This window comes from Harpegnathos saltator, unplaced genomic scaffold, assembly GCF_003227715.2.
Source record: "Harpegnathos saltator strain DR-91 unplaced genomic scaffold, Hsal_v8.6 scaffold283, whole genome shotgun sequence".
Classification (NCBI taxonomy): Eukaryota; Metazoa; Arthropoda; class Insecta; order Hymenoptera; family Formicidae; genus Harpegnathos; species Harpegnathos saltator.
Window position 1 is genome coordinate 656,724 of NW_020230076.1, and position 13,705 is coordinate 670,428.

General features: G+C 51.9%; 1 protein-coding gene across 13 annotated transcripts in view; it reads right to left on the bottom strand.

Annotated features, from left to right (window-relative positions):
• The window catches only part of heph (polypyrimidine tract-binding protein 1 heph), a 420,294-nt gene that overhangs the window by 33,841 nt on the left and 372,748 nt on the right, over positions 1-13,705 (bottom strand). For all 13 annotated transcript variants that reach the window (XM_025299499.1, XM_025299497.1, XM_025299496.1 and 10 more), the window contains one exon: positions 221-358. In XM_025299499.1, the coding sequence (XP_025155284.1) occupies positions 221-358 (138 nt within the window). The remainder of the gene's footprint in view (positions 1-220; positions 359-13,705) is intronic.

Genomic DNA, 13,705 nt, shown 5'->3' on the forward strand with positions numbered 1-13,705 from the left:
GATATATCCGCGGCTACGTGAAAACAACTCGCGATAAAAAATTTCGATCGCTCTTCAGCATGCATATACACCACGCGCGCGTGTATAATTCCAAACTCGCGTGTATAATTCATCGGCGCGATACTGCGCGCACGCGCGCGCGCGCGACTCCTTTCAATATGAAGGGACGAAATAATTAAACGAGAGCCGGCCCTTATGCGCCGGAAGCTGTTCTACGTACCTGGTAGAGTATGTCGAGGGAGATCGGGTAGATCATGTGCTCCACGATGACACGAAGGACCGTGTTGGGGCCGCCCTGAGTCTCGCCGGCGCCGGATACCTGGTTCTGCCCGGAGACCGCGACCTGATTGTTCGGATTCTGTAACAGAGAAACGTTCCGTAATTTATAACACGACGTAAACACATGACCGTGTCGTAGTCGCCGGCTCGGAAAACGGAAGCCTTTCGCGCTGCGCTGCCCGGTGAATTAATCGACATGAAGCGTACGTCATGCTATAAACCTTATGACTCCGGTGCGCTCCTCGGAGGAGCGCGCGATACACGGAAAATTTCTCTCTCCCCTCCCCCCCCCTCTCACTCTCTCTCTCTTTCTCTCTCGGTGCATCCGACGAGCGTGATAAAGCGAAATGGGAAATGATTTCCTTCGGAGCGGAGAAGCAGATAGAGAAAGAGAGATAGAGCGGAGGAGCGAGACGACCGTCAGAAGAGAAACGAGGAGAAATGCGAGGGGCCAAACGAAAATAGATGCAAGAGTATTAAAATTGGACGCATACTGAGCGTAAAAACGAGGAGGCATTATACTTTGTAAGTGAGAGCCGTATATATAATAGACGATGGTGCTGCTGGGTTATTAAAAGTAGTCGTGTCTTTCCGAGTCTCAGCGGGTAAAACACCCGCGGCACGTTCGACCATATTTGACTGGAGGATTAGGCGTAAAAAAAGAAAAAGGGAAAGAAGACAGGAAAATTAAAAAAAGACCGAAGACGCACGATCAATCTTCGCTGAATCTAATCCCGGTAAATTTGCACGATAATCACCGCGGCAGACAGAATCCGTATAGAGATATTGTTCGTTTTACGTCGATTAAGAAATCTAATCGGTCGATGAGAATACAACAAATAAAACGTTTGAACGTTCTTCGAGAAGTGAGTAGAGTCAATATTCTGCGAAAGCCTCGGAAGTGGTGTCGCGCTGGAGACACGACTCGGAACTCTTCCGAAACGTGCGAAATGCGACTCAGGGATCGTGCCGTTTTCATCAGCTGCCGCCGCTGCCGGCGAAGCTGTCAAAGTGAACTTTAAGGGGCTACCGACGCAGCCGGGCATTAGCATAAAATGCTAAAGAAACGCGCCACATTAGAATTTCGATGTAGATTAAAGCGCGACGCCCGGCCAGCGAGGCTCCTAAATCTGACTTCGTAAAAATAACTCCTCTCTCGAGTCGAGCATCCTAACGAAATTTCCAGCGACGAAGACGACGACGGCGACGACAGTGGCGGGGAATCGTCTCAGTCGCCGGTTCGCGTACAGTTGCTGAATAGCTAAATTTTCGGGCACAAATGGCAAAGTACTCGCGCGCAACTTCCTGCAAAGTAAGCGTCAAGGACGAGTTCCACGTCGGACGGAATCTATTTATGACACCAACAGTTCACGACGAATATACCGATCGGAATTCTTCGTTCTCTCGTGTCAAATGAAAAGCGCGTGTCAAAGGCAAATCAGCTCGACGACGTTCGGACCGTCCGGAGGATTCCCCGGGATGGATATCCCGCTCGAGAGATCGCGCTTTCTTACGTCGAGAGGGCAGGATTAATTTCGACGTCTCGGCGACGACGGTGCGCGCGTGGACGGCAGAAGCGAAGGCGAAAGTTCACAGACTGCTAATTAATTAACCCCGACACAAATGTTGACTAGCCGGGAGCAGCTGAATCTCCGAGGAGAGTTAGAGAGAGAGAGAGAGAGAGAGAGAGAGAGAGAGAGAGAGAGAGAGAGTTCGCGCGTGAGATTGCGTGCGGAGACTATTTTGTCCGAGAATTAATTCTTAAATAGTTGCGCGATGGATATTCTCTCTCAGCCTCTCTCGCTCTCCCGTCCTCCATCTTCGTTCGGCTCGTCTTTTTCTTCCCCGCTGCCGATTCCACCTCCAATTAGCGGGCCATAAATCGACATGCGTGCAGAACATAAATTCGCGCCCGCCTTGTTCGCTCTCTCGCTTCACTTCTTCGATCCTATCTTTTCTCTTTCTTTCGCGTTCTTTTTTTCAAAGGAATTCCCGAGATCGCCTCACCGGCGATGCGATCCTTTTTATCGAAGCCATGTGTCTTCCGGGAGAGACACGCGATATCGGAAGATTCCTGGAATCCCATCAAGCACCCCGGCAAAAGAAATTTTCCGCCGACTTGAGCGCGCTCCCGCGAAATCTAATTTTATTTGCCGCTTATCGGAACAGAAATCAAATGTCGCGTCAGAAGGTGCGGACCTCGGTGCGAGCCGAGAGAAAGGAGAGGAATACCAACCAGATAATATTACATTTATCGTTGGTGCGAGAGAACGCCGCTGGATTTCGCGCGACGCCGGCTAATTATGTCGCGGCATAATATCCCGACCTCATTCGCGACGAACGCTTCGGATTTGAGATAAACCCGGCGACTTTGCGCGAGCGCGCGTACAAAGATTCCACGTTATTTCGCGTTATATCCCGTCATGCTCATCGACGACGCACTCTCGAGAATGCAGCATAAATTAATAACGAAGTTACGGTTTGTCACCGTCTTATTTTAGTCGCGAATCTTTCGCACGAGCTCGTGAATTCACATCAAAACGAGCAGCCACGCGAATGCAAATATCAACTGCCGAATGTAACACGCGCATATACAATATATGTACGTACATATATATATATATATATGTGTGTGTGTGTGTGTGTGTGTGCGCGTGTATTAACTGGTTCTTAATTAAAATTATAATATTAAGTTGATGTACGGCGCGGCAGACTGCGCTGTGCGCCAAAGTCACGCATCATTGTTTTAGAGGGAAATAATGTACGGTAATCTGCCGGAAATGCAACAAATCGTTGAGCAAATATTTTCGCTGTGCTCTTGCACTGTGAATAAAACACGCGCGTGAATAAAGAACATTCGCGTCTATGCCTGTGAAATTCATTCTGCTTAATTATAGTAGGCACTCGCGGACGCAAACTATAAAACAGAGAGAGAGAGAGAGAGAGAGAGAGAGAGAGAGAGAGAGATTAAATAAATAAAATATTTTATTACATAGAACGTGCATTTTTCTGTACGCGGTGCAACATGCGCGACAAACTGCCGCGACATTTTCTGCCTCGCGCCGAAAAAGAGAGACAAAGAGAGGGTGGTAGAGAAAAAGCGAAAAAGGAAGCTGTATTCAGCGAATGGCCGTTGCAACGCGCAAAAGACTGACGTTTCCGTTCCAGTATCTGGAGATTATTGTAGATGGAGAGAGACAGGCTCTCTCTCTCTCTCTCTCTCTCTCTCTCTCTCTCTCTCTCTCTCTCTCTCTCTCTCTCTCTCTCTCTCTCTCTCTCTCCCTCTCTCTCTCTCGTTCTCTTCTTTCCCACCGCTTAGAACGACTTAATTATACTGAATGTCGATAATAAAGTCGCCATCTGCGAGCGGCCTGGGAGAGGCTCAATTAAAGCTGTCTTTTAAGCCGCCGAAGAAAGATCTGCAGACGAGACGAGGGGGAGTCTTTCGCGCTGTGCTCTCCCTTCCGAAAACTACCATTCTCCTTCGAAACTCCCGCCGTGAAATAATAATCCCAATTATTGTTATCGCAAATCGCACAATAGGAGAGTGAAGAAGTAACAGGCGGCGGCTGTTGCTCAGCGATTCTCAGAATATATCGGGTGTCTCGAGCGAAGGAGTGTCGCGCGAAGGATTTCCCGATCATTTCCCAATCATGAGTGATTGAGAATTACATCCTAACGGGAAACGGACAAATAACTAGACGTCCCGCCAGAAGACCCTGTTAGATTATCGATGACGTAACAATTTTGTCACTCGACACGCTCTCTTTCCCTGCCCCCTTTCCCCCTTCGATTCCACCGGTTTATCTGAGCGACAAGCGAACGCGTTTCCGGAGGAGAGCCGCTCGAGCGACGCACTCGCTCGTATCGCTCGCTCTCCGCGTGGCCTCGGCCGCTAAAAACAAGTCGAACGAATGATAAGGTCATGAAGAGGAGAGGCTGCGCTCGCGCAACGGCACGAGCCGATTCGAAGGCGGCCGGGGCATCCCGGGGTTGCGAGATTGCCGTGACGGAACACCGCGTCCGTCCGGATCGTTACCGTGACGATGCACTTGCGGCCCGAAGCCGCTTTCAAGGGGTGAAATAACTACTCCTAGGGGTAGTTTCTATCCCCCTTTGATAGCTCGGCCTCGAACTAACGGTGAGTGCCAGGACTAAGAACATTACCATAACCTTCCATTACTCGTTACCGCTGGTCTCCCCGACCCACACTTTCGCTCCATCTCTCTCTCTCTCTCTCTCTCTCTCTGTCTCTCTGCCTCGCGTTCAGTCCATTTCTACCCCCCTTTCATCCCTCCTCGCGTCACTCTTTCTCTCTGTCTACCTCTTTCTTACACTTCTTCTCGCCCTTTAACCTTCTCACCTCTCTCGGCCTCTCTCCTCGCGGTATCTTCTTTTCACCCGCTCCGATCGCGGTTAATTACCTCGCGACGCGCACTCGCATCCGATAATAAGACGCCGGATTCCTCGAGGCCGCCGAGCACCGCGGATGATCGCGCAACACGTTCGTGTTCGCGGCGCTGGGAGCCTACGGTGATCGCTCGTCGCGCGGTCGAAATCGCGCCGTAAAGCTCCCCCTAAAAGCCCGGCGCGCGCGCACGCGGAAAGCCGCGCAGACGTTAAAGTTTTATACGCGACCTCTCACCCCTCGCGCCTCACGGCACTGAGCCTCGCGAGATCACTCTCTCCTCTCCACTCGCTCTTGTGCTCTCGCGCGCGCGGTCCGTCTGTAAATTTATAATGCGTTCTCTGCGCGGAATAATAAGTCGCACTGCGTTCGCGCGTGCGAGCACACGTCGCGATCTGATCCTTCGAGCGGAGAATTCTCCCCCGACGATCGGCCTCGCGCGGCGATAATAAGCCTTCGTTTCTCCGGGACCGTCGTACTCCGCGAGTTCTGCCTCGCGCCGCTATCATCATCCGACGGAAGTGTTTCCCCAGCGGCTAATTTCGCGCGTCCTTCTCGATACCCCCGTGATATTTCTCCAGGCTTCGGGGCCGGGAGACATCGCTCCCCCGAGTCCCGACGACGGCCGGGTGGAAAAAACGAGCCTGATGATAAATAACAACGGCACCTGGCATTAATTCTCACGATGGAGGAGCGAACGGGGGCGAGTCGGTGGCCGCCACGCTAAGAATATGGCTGTTCCAAACTCGGACTCACTGTTTGGGGACGTGAAGACGACGACGACGATTAATGACGCGACTGCGACGCGACCGGCCATCATCTCCTCCCCTTTTTTCCTCTGTTTCGCTTTATCTCGCTTATCTCCCGCCCCGCCGCACAGTGGGGGCCAGATGACATTTCTTGGCATCTGTTGACATTTTCTAGACAATTTTTTTCAAAATTCTCTAGAAATCTGAATTTCCAACCGATCACCGACATCAATGCATGAGGTTGATCCTGAATAAATTCCAAATAGATCTGTCTGGTCGAAATTTTGAAAAAATTATCGGCTCAGGGTTCATGGGTTTAGGGTTTGTCTTAAAAGTTTATCGTTTAAAGTACAGTGTCTTGGATTCGACCTCAATGGGTTCGAGCCTATGGATACTAAATGCGAGACCCCAGAAGAGGTTATAATCACCTTTTAAAAAACTCAGAATTTCAAAGCTCATCAGTTCTCAAAAGTTCTCGGATTGATAGATTCCTAGGTTGATGGGCTCAAAACTCAAAATCCCTCGATTTTCTGCTTAACGTCTATATTTGATGTTTTTGTATTTTGGGCATATGAGTTTTGGGTCAATGGGTTTCTGATTCAAGATCGATAAATTTCGAGGTGTCTGTTGATTGGTTTCATAATTTCAATCCGTTGAATATGCTATTAGATCGAAATAAGTGTCGAATAATGAGTATTTCACAAGTTTCTCGCGTTTAACGATAATTTTTCCTTTTTTTGGGGCTCTATTAGGTGGGACGAGGAAAAAATGTTTGCTTAAATTTTGGCAAGACAGATCTCTTCGGAATTTATTCAGGATCGACCTCATCCATTGGTGTCGATGATCGGTTGGAAATGCAGGTCTTTAAAGGATTTTGAACGAAAGAATGTCATCTGACCCCACTGTGCACCGTCGCGACCGGACTCATGTCGCGTCGAGCACGACTTACTCGATCGGCGACAGATTGTACGTTTAATTGCAATGGATTTGAGTAATGACGTCCACGGTTCCCCGCGCCGCTGAAATTATTAAGAAAAGAGACGACAGTCCGGGGATGATTAATACCCCAGACCCCAGGTCATTGTTACCTTCTTTTTTGCGTCCCCGTTGCTTAATTGCGCGTTCGATCGCAACCTCGAATAAATTACATCCGCCCGCGGGAATTATTTGTTTCGAGGGAGGCGGAAGGGGGACGGAGACAAACGCGATGAGAATTTCGAGAGTGCCGCCGCCCGGCTCGAATCGCCGTCGAATTGCCCGAGACAATAATAACGTCTGAGAAATTAAGAGGATTCCGTTTCGACCACGCGATATCAAACAGCCTGTCCCTCCCCGCCGTCATTCGAGAGTCTTTTCCGGCGCGCGCGTTCTTCTCCGTCGGACCGAATTGATCGATCATTCAGCAACCACGTCGGTGCTTATCAGCGCCACTAAGATTTTCAGTTCCCGATTATTATTTCCTCGTGCTCGATAATGCTCGTGTGTTAATTAGCGCGGGAGGATTTCTACTGGCTTGGTTCAGCACACTCGCGCGATTCCGCTTCTTGGGGAAAAAATGATGAGAATTAACAAACATCTTCGCTCTCTTTTTCCCTCTCCCTATCTCACTCTCTTTTCCCCTATAATCTCTATGGATCTAATTAATATCGCCGACTGGATTACTCCAATGACGCGCTGTTTAACTTCATCCCGGCCGTGCGGAGTAGCGGGGAAGCGACTTCTCTCGCGGCTCGGTGTGTACTCCGAGACGAAACGAAGGGATTAAGAATTAACGTGCGCGCTCGGCAGCGAGAAGCCGCGGCAGATTGCCGGATAGGAGCCGCGGCGGATTACCGAGGTACGTACGCGATTTCGCGGCGAAACGAGCGGGAATAACACCGCCGAAGTGCCAGCTATCCACGGGGCACTCCGCGGCTGGAGTGGCGGGGGAGACGGGGAGGCAGGCTTAGAGCCGTTAAAGAACGAGGAGGAGCGCGATAAGAAAAGTGCCGAAAGGAGAGCGGCGCGCGCTCGTAGCGCGGTCGGCCGCGAGAATTTTTCCTGAATAATTCATCGGCCGGCAGCGATGGAATTTCCGCCGTACACACGCGCGCGCGCGTGTATGTGTGTGTGTGTGTGTGTGTGTAACGCAAGGCGACAAAGCCATAACAGCGCGAGCCAACGTGCACATCACCGTCGACTGGAGACAGCGGAGGACGCAGAATAAAAAGTGATCGAGTAAAGTTTGACAATGGTTCTCTCTCCCTCCAGGAGGGGGAGGAGACGCAGAAACGAACGATTAAGCAGCTACCTCGCGCCTCGCTATTTCGGTGACTCGGAAATCGTACCGCAACTACGCGTGAGATCCCGTTTATTCCGGGTTGCCATTTTTCATCACGCCGCAGCGCGTCGAGCTGAGAAAGCCCCATTAAATTGAATCCTCGATAAAGCGTCTCTTGGCTCAGGTATCGAGCTGACACAATCCTCGCGTCTACGCGCGATGTACCGCACGCAGTTTGGACCGGGGGAATATTCGTTGGCCCAGCCGACGGCACGGCCATCGATTTCAATCATGCCGCAACCCTGACACCATTTTCTCACCCACCTTCTCTCCATTTCCTCCCCCGCCCCCCCTTCTCTCTCTCTTTCGCGAGTACGTAGCGCGCAACGCACCGCGAATTTCATTACACGCCCCGAAGTTTTTCGACCCCGCGCCGTCTCTCGCTTTTTCACGGTCCTCGTTCCCTCCCTCCTTGCTTTTTTTCGCTCGCGTTTCTTTCCTTTTTCTTTCCCCTTTTATTTCAATGCTCGCGCATGCTGGCCCGCGAGCGCGATAAAGAAGGCGCGTTCATTGGACGACATTACGAGCGGGATTCGCCGCTGTCAAAATGATGGAGTGGCCCGGCGCAGCACCAGACGGACTCTTCTGCAGTCAGAATAATCAGTCTTCCGGGCTTGTAGAGTCACCCTTTTTCCAGTCCGTCGCGCCCAAAGCCACTCGCGTACGGGAAGCCCGTTCGGGACTCGAGCTACTCTACCACCTTTGGCACCGCGCGCTCTCGTAACGTCCAACGAAATCAAACCGTCGAACTCGTCGAAGAAAAAAGAAAAAAAGAACAAGAAGAAACTAACGTGTCTGTGCGATAAGTTTCGCGACAACGCCCGGACACGTCTCCTCTCTTCGACTTCTCTCCCTCGCGACGTCTCTCGAGACGCTCGCGGACACCGCGGAAATTTTTTTTTTCAACGCATCAGCCCTCCTCCCGCTGTTGAAACTCGATTTCTTCGACCTGCCTCTCCCGCCCCTCCGCGGTTTCGCCAGGAGACGGAGAATAATTTCTGTCTAAAATTTACAGCGGCCGAAATTCCGCCGAAAAGTCCGGGACATCCGTCGCTCGCGCTCCCAAGACGCTCCTATTTCTTCATGTTTATCCCCGAGAGTATGTCCTCAGGGTACGACGCGCCGTATGTCGTATGAGAGGGAAGATGAACGATCTATCTATCTCGGCGCACGCCTCGACCAACGCACCATCGTGCTTCGTATCGGTAAAGTGTCAATAGGCTCGCGTGTGCGACCCGCGATACGCGTATCGACGCCGAGAAGAGGGGTGTACGACGATACGCGGTGCCGATAGGGAGGGGAGTGGAGAGAAGAGGGTGAACGACGAGTCGCACTTTTCGAGTCGCCCTCTTCCCCGTCTGGAGAAGAGAAAGAGAGGGAGAGAGAACGGCGACCTTTGAGATTTGTGTACGCGGAGAAGCACTCAATTTTTCTCGCCGGAGTGAAAGAGAGAGGAAGAGGAAGAGAGAGAGAGAGAGAGAGAGAGAGAGAGAGAGAGAGAGAGGGAGGGAGGAGAGAAAGAGAGAAAGCTGTTTCTCTCATCCCTGTTCCTCTCTCGCGGCAACGCGGTGAAATATGATGGAGGATGGAGAGCGCGTCGAATGTGGAAATGATGGATTAGACCGGCGTTGTTTGCGTTTCAACTCGCGGCGAAAAGCTCGGCTCGGCTAGCACGGCGGAGAGAGAGAGAGCTCGCGCGCTTCGTTGCGCGCGATCTTGGCGAATCGACTCGGCGAATCGGCGAATCGGCGGCGCAGCTTTGGACGCGGCGACAGAATTCGGGACACGTAATTTCGCGTGTGCGCGACTTTGTACGCGCTGTGCAACGCGCGCAGGGAGAGAGGGGGAGAGAGAGAGAGAGAGAGAGAGCGCGCGCACGTCCGTAAATGAAATTCCGATTCTTCGAGTGTTATCTCGCAAACAGGAATACCTGTGACGTTCAGAATTCAATTCCGGAATTATAGATCCTGCAAAGCGAGCGCGCTTCAAGTCTATGGCTCTCACACATCTTCCGCGCGCATTTCGCGAGAGAGTGCCGCTCCGCTCTCGACGATCGGTTACACGATCATATTTCATCGAGCGGTGGCGCAAATGGCGCAGTTAACTATTATGTTCATGCTAATGTCAACTATTATCTCCGTGCAGACGATTGCAATAACGTTCGTTAGCGGCAATTGCGATTATCTTGCCTCGTATTCGCATTGCCGCCGCCGGGAGGTGATTAATAACTATCTTCGAATCAAACGCGACACGTTGTGCACACGCCGCCGGCTGTATCAAAGTATGACGTCAGAAGCGAGAAGTCGAGCGCGTGTCGTTTTTTCTTGCGCGTATGTATGTATGTTGAAATAAACGAGTTTACTTTCTCTCTTTCTCTCTCTCTCTCTCTTTCTCTCTTTTTCTCTCTCCGTCTCTCTCTCTCTCTCTCTCTTTCTCCCCCCCTCTCTCTCCTGCATGCGGCACCAGCCACGCTCGATAAAGCGCACTCGTAAAACACCTGCGCCAGTAACTACGGCTTCTCTCCGGATCGTGAATTAATAATCAGATGCGGAAGTTAATCAACCGCGTCGCGAGGTGCATTTTTGTCGGGAACGCTGAATTATACGACTGTTTAGGTCGAATTACACGGTCGTTTATTAATAAAGGCGCCCCGAAAAAAAGTAGTACGCATCGAACAGCGACGCTGGGAGGAAACACGAGCGCGCGCGTGCAGGGAACTTTTCTCGCCGGCGCAACAGCGAGAAAGCTCATCTATTTCGACGCGCCTCCCCCCCCCCGGCAAAAGTTACACGCGATTTCTCACTTGGCCGACACGATAACGCAATCATATGCCATGGTAATAGTAGTAATCACAATGATGATAATAATAACAGCAATCGGTGAGGCGGAAACGCGCAAAGGTCAGAAGGATGGCCTCGGAGTGTTTTCAATCAGCGTCGCGCGTGGGGGGAGCAATTCTTTCGTCGGCGACGAGGCGACGCGAATAAAATCGCCCGCTCGTCCGATTCGCCGACGAACTGATAAATCGTTATCTGTGCTCGCGCGAATTAACGTCGCGAGGGATTCAGCATCGCGATGATATCGCGCACGGCGCATCGGCCGATCGCGTGCGTATCGAGATCAAGTGCAGGCCGGCGATGTTAACAGGCCGCGAGATAACATCCGCGGAAATGCCGGGCGTTCGTGCCGCGAGATAAACATTCTCGGTCGGGCCGAAATTTCGACACGGCCAGGGTCGGTCGGGTGGGATGATATTTCCTCTGCGATAAAGCGCGCTCAGAGGCAGGCCGGAGAAAGGCACAGGACGCGCGACGACGGGGACGAGGAGGTGGCAGGGGAAGGGTGGGGCGCGCTTTCGTGGCTCAAGGGTGCGTGGAAGACTCGGCCTCTGTAGCGCGCGCGACGGTCTTCATGGCTTGCATATTTCAGAGCTCGATGCAGTGAATGTAGGTCTAACAATGGCACATTGTTATTCGGACCTGTCGCGGCTGCCAGCCAAAGTGGAGGAGGGTGGCTGTGGAGGGTGAAGGGGAAGAATGAACGCGAAAGAGAGAGGAAGAGAGAGAGAGAGAGAAAGGGTCGAGCCGCCGACCACGGGAATACGGAAGGGGTCGCAAACTCGACGAGCTCGCAGGACGGCTACGCGCGGGCAAGATGGCGTAATATTTTTAATGGAGGGTGTCTCGGGTGATCTACGGCACACTGCATTGTTTCTGTGAGACGTCCCGTACATTGTATCTCCCCCATTTCCCAACCCTCTTTTCTCACCTGCCTCCTTCACGTCCGCCTCCTTGTAGCTCACAGTCGACGTGAGAGACAGAGAGGAAGAGAGAGAGAGAGAGAGAGAGAGGGGGAGGGGTATTCCGAAAAATCCCTGGAAAATCACGCGCCTCGAAAAATCGTCAACCCTTCGAAGCCTCGAGATTAAAACGCTTAGAAAGCACCGGTGTCTTGTCCTTCGACTGCATTTTGATTTCTTTCAGGGTATATTCATGAGACGGACGCGATCGGATGTGACATCAGCGTGTGGCATTGGTTATCGATAAAAGCCGCCAACTGCTGCGACAGGAGACGAAGAGGGCGAAAGCGAAGAGGACGACGAGACGGATGATCCAGAGAGCGAATCCAGCGCGATGGCGCGGCCTCGCGCATCGCGCGCGTATTAATTATTCAATATAGCGGGTGGCAGCAGCGGGCTGCCGCTACCGGTTGCGGCGCTGCGGTGCCCTCGTGTTATTTGCTACGAGAACAATGGCCCAAATTACGCCACTCTAGCGAACGTATACAGCCGGGCTGAAGGGAGAAAAAGAGCGGCGGGAGATCCCATCGCCGGTTGTTTCATCCTCCCTCCCTGCCACCCCCTCCCCCGCACCCGGGACCGGCGGTAAGATTATATATACGTACGATCACTTTTCCGGCTTTAACGCCCGCTTTTACGGTGCTCGCAATTACCCCGATGGAAGGGCATTAGCCCGCAAACAATGGCCGCACGGCAAACAGATTAATAACCGTTGTCGAGATTAAACCGCCGCGTATTTTATTTCGACCCCCTAATTGAACGTCAGGGGCGTTTCTCAAAGTGTTAAAAAATCGGCCGCTGAGAAGTCGGAACTCGAGCCGCGGCACGTTTCTCGCGCGTGTATGTATGCGTGTGCGTGTTTTCCATGCCGCGCACTCCGAGTTCGTCGGGTTCACTCCTGCTGCGATTGAAAATCACAGAGAGAGAGAGAGAGAGAGAGAGAGAGAGAGAGAGGACACGAATTAATATTAAAATCGCCGATTGCACGACGTGGCGCGCGCGTGTCCCGCGCGATTCTTTATTTATTTATTCTTACCTTCGTGCCCCGCCGCGATTTTCATGCACAACACAGGTCGTTCGTGCGTAATGTTCTTTGCACATAACGTTCTCTTTTTCATTTCATTTCTCGCATTTTTATCGCCGCGCCGCTAAATCGGATATTCAGCTTTTTGCCCGCCACTATCCTTGAACTTTTTGCGGTCCGTTTTCCCGGTTTGTCACTGCGTCGCTTTGCATTCTGACCGTATTGCTTTTACCCGCTCGACAATCGCTAGCTCCCTCTTTGCCGTCGCCGCCGCCGCCGCTTTCATCTCTCTCAGTCTTCAGCGCTCTTCGTCTGTCTCTCACGACAGTTCGATAACATACACACAACACGCGCCGGAGCGTGCCGGTGCGGCGATGACCTTGCCACCCGTAATAAAAAGCAACGACAAGAACCAAACGCCTGTCTCTCGTCGTGGCGGACACGTTTACTCCGCGCGCGGTAACGCTAATTTATTCATGATCGCCGCGTTTATCGCACGCCGCCGGTAAACGCCGGCGAAAAATGTTAATGTTGACATGAGTTAATTGCAGAAAATTCATGCACGCGGCGCGGCCTTTCTTTCCCTGTTTGTGTACGCCGAAACAGGAAAAAGAGCAAAATAAAAAAAAGAAAAGATAAAAAAATAGCTCCCTCGAAATTTATAATTAACTCTCGCGAGGGACCTCTCTTTGTGTTCGAGCGCGAAGCGAGTCGAGCTACATTCGAAATTATAAAGATTCTGTCGATTCATTTTATTCACCGAAGGAGAATAGAGAGAGACTCGCGGGGAACAAATGGTATGGACGCAACGCACCCTGCTCGAAACAATCAGGGGCTCGCGCCGAGCGAAAAATTTCGTTAGTCCTATGATCCACACACACACACACACATACACACACACACACACACACACACACACACACACCTTCGACAAACCGGCCCCTGATCAACCCGCGACGTCATCCCCTTTCTCGCTCGCGGACGGAAAGTTTGCCCGGTTGGGAGGGAAAAAAGAGCCGCCGTCGGGCCGTTCGCCGCCGGTGTAAAGCAGAATTATGTCGCGCCGTTATAGCGGGGACACGAGGCTACCTTTTACGAGGCTTCCTGCCAGGCGTGGATTTAGTTA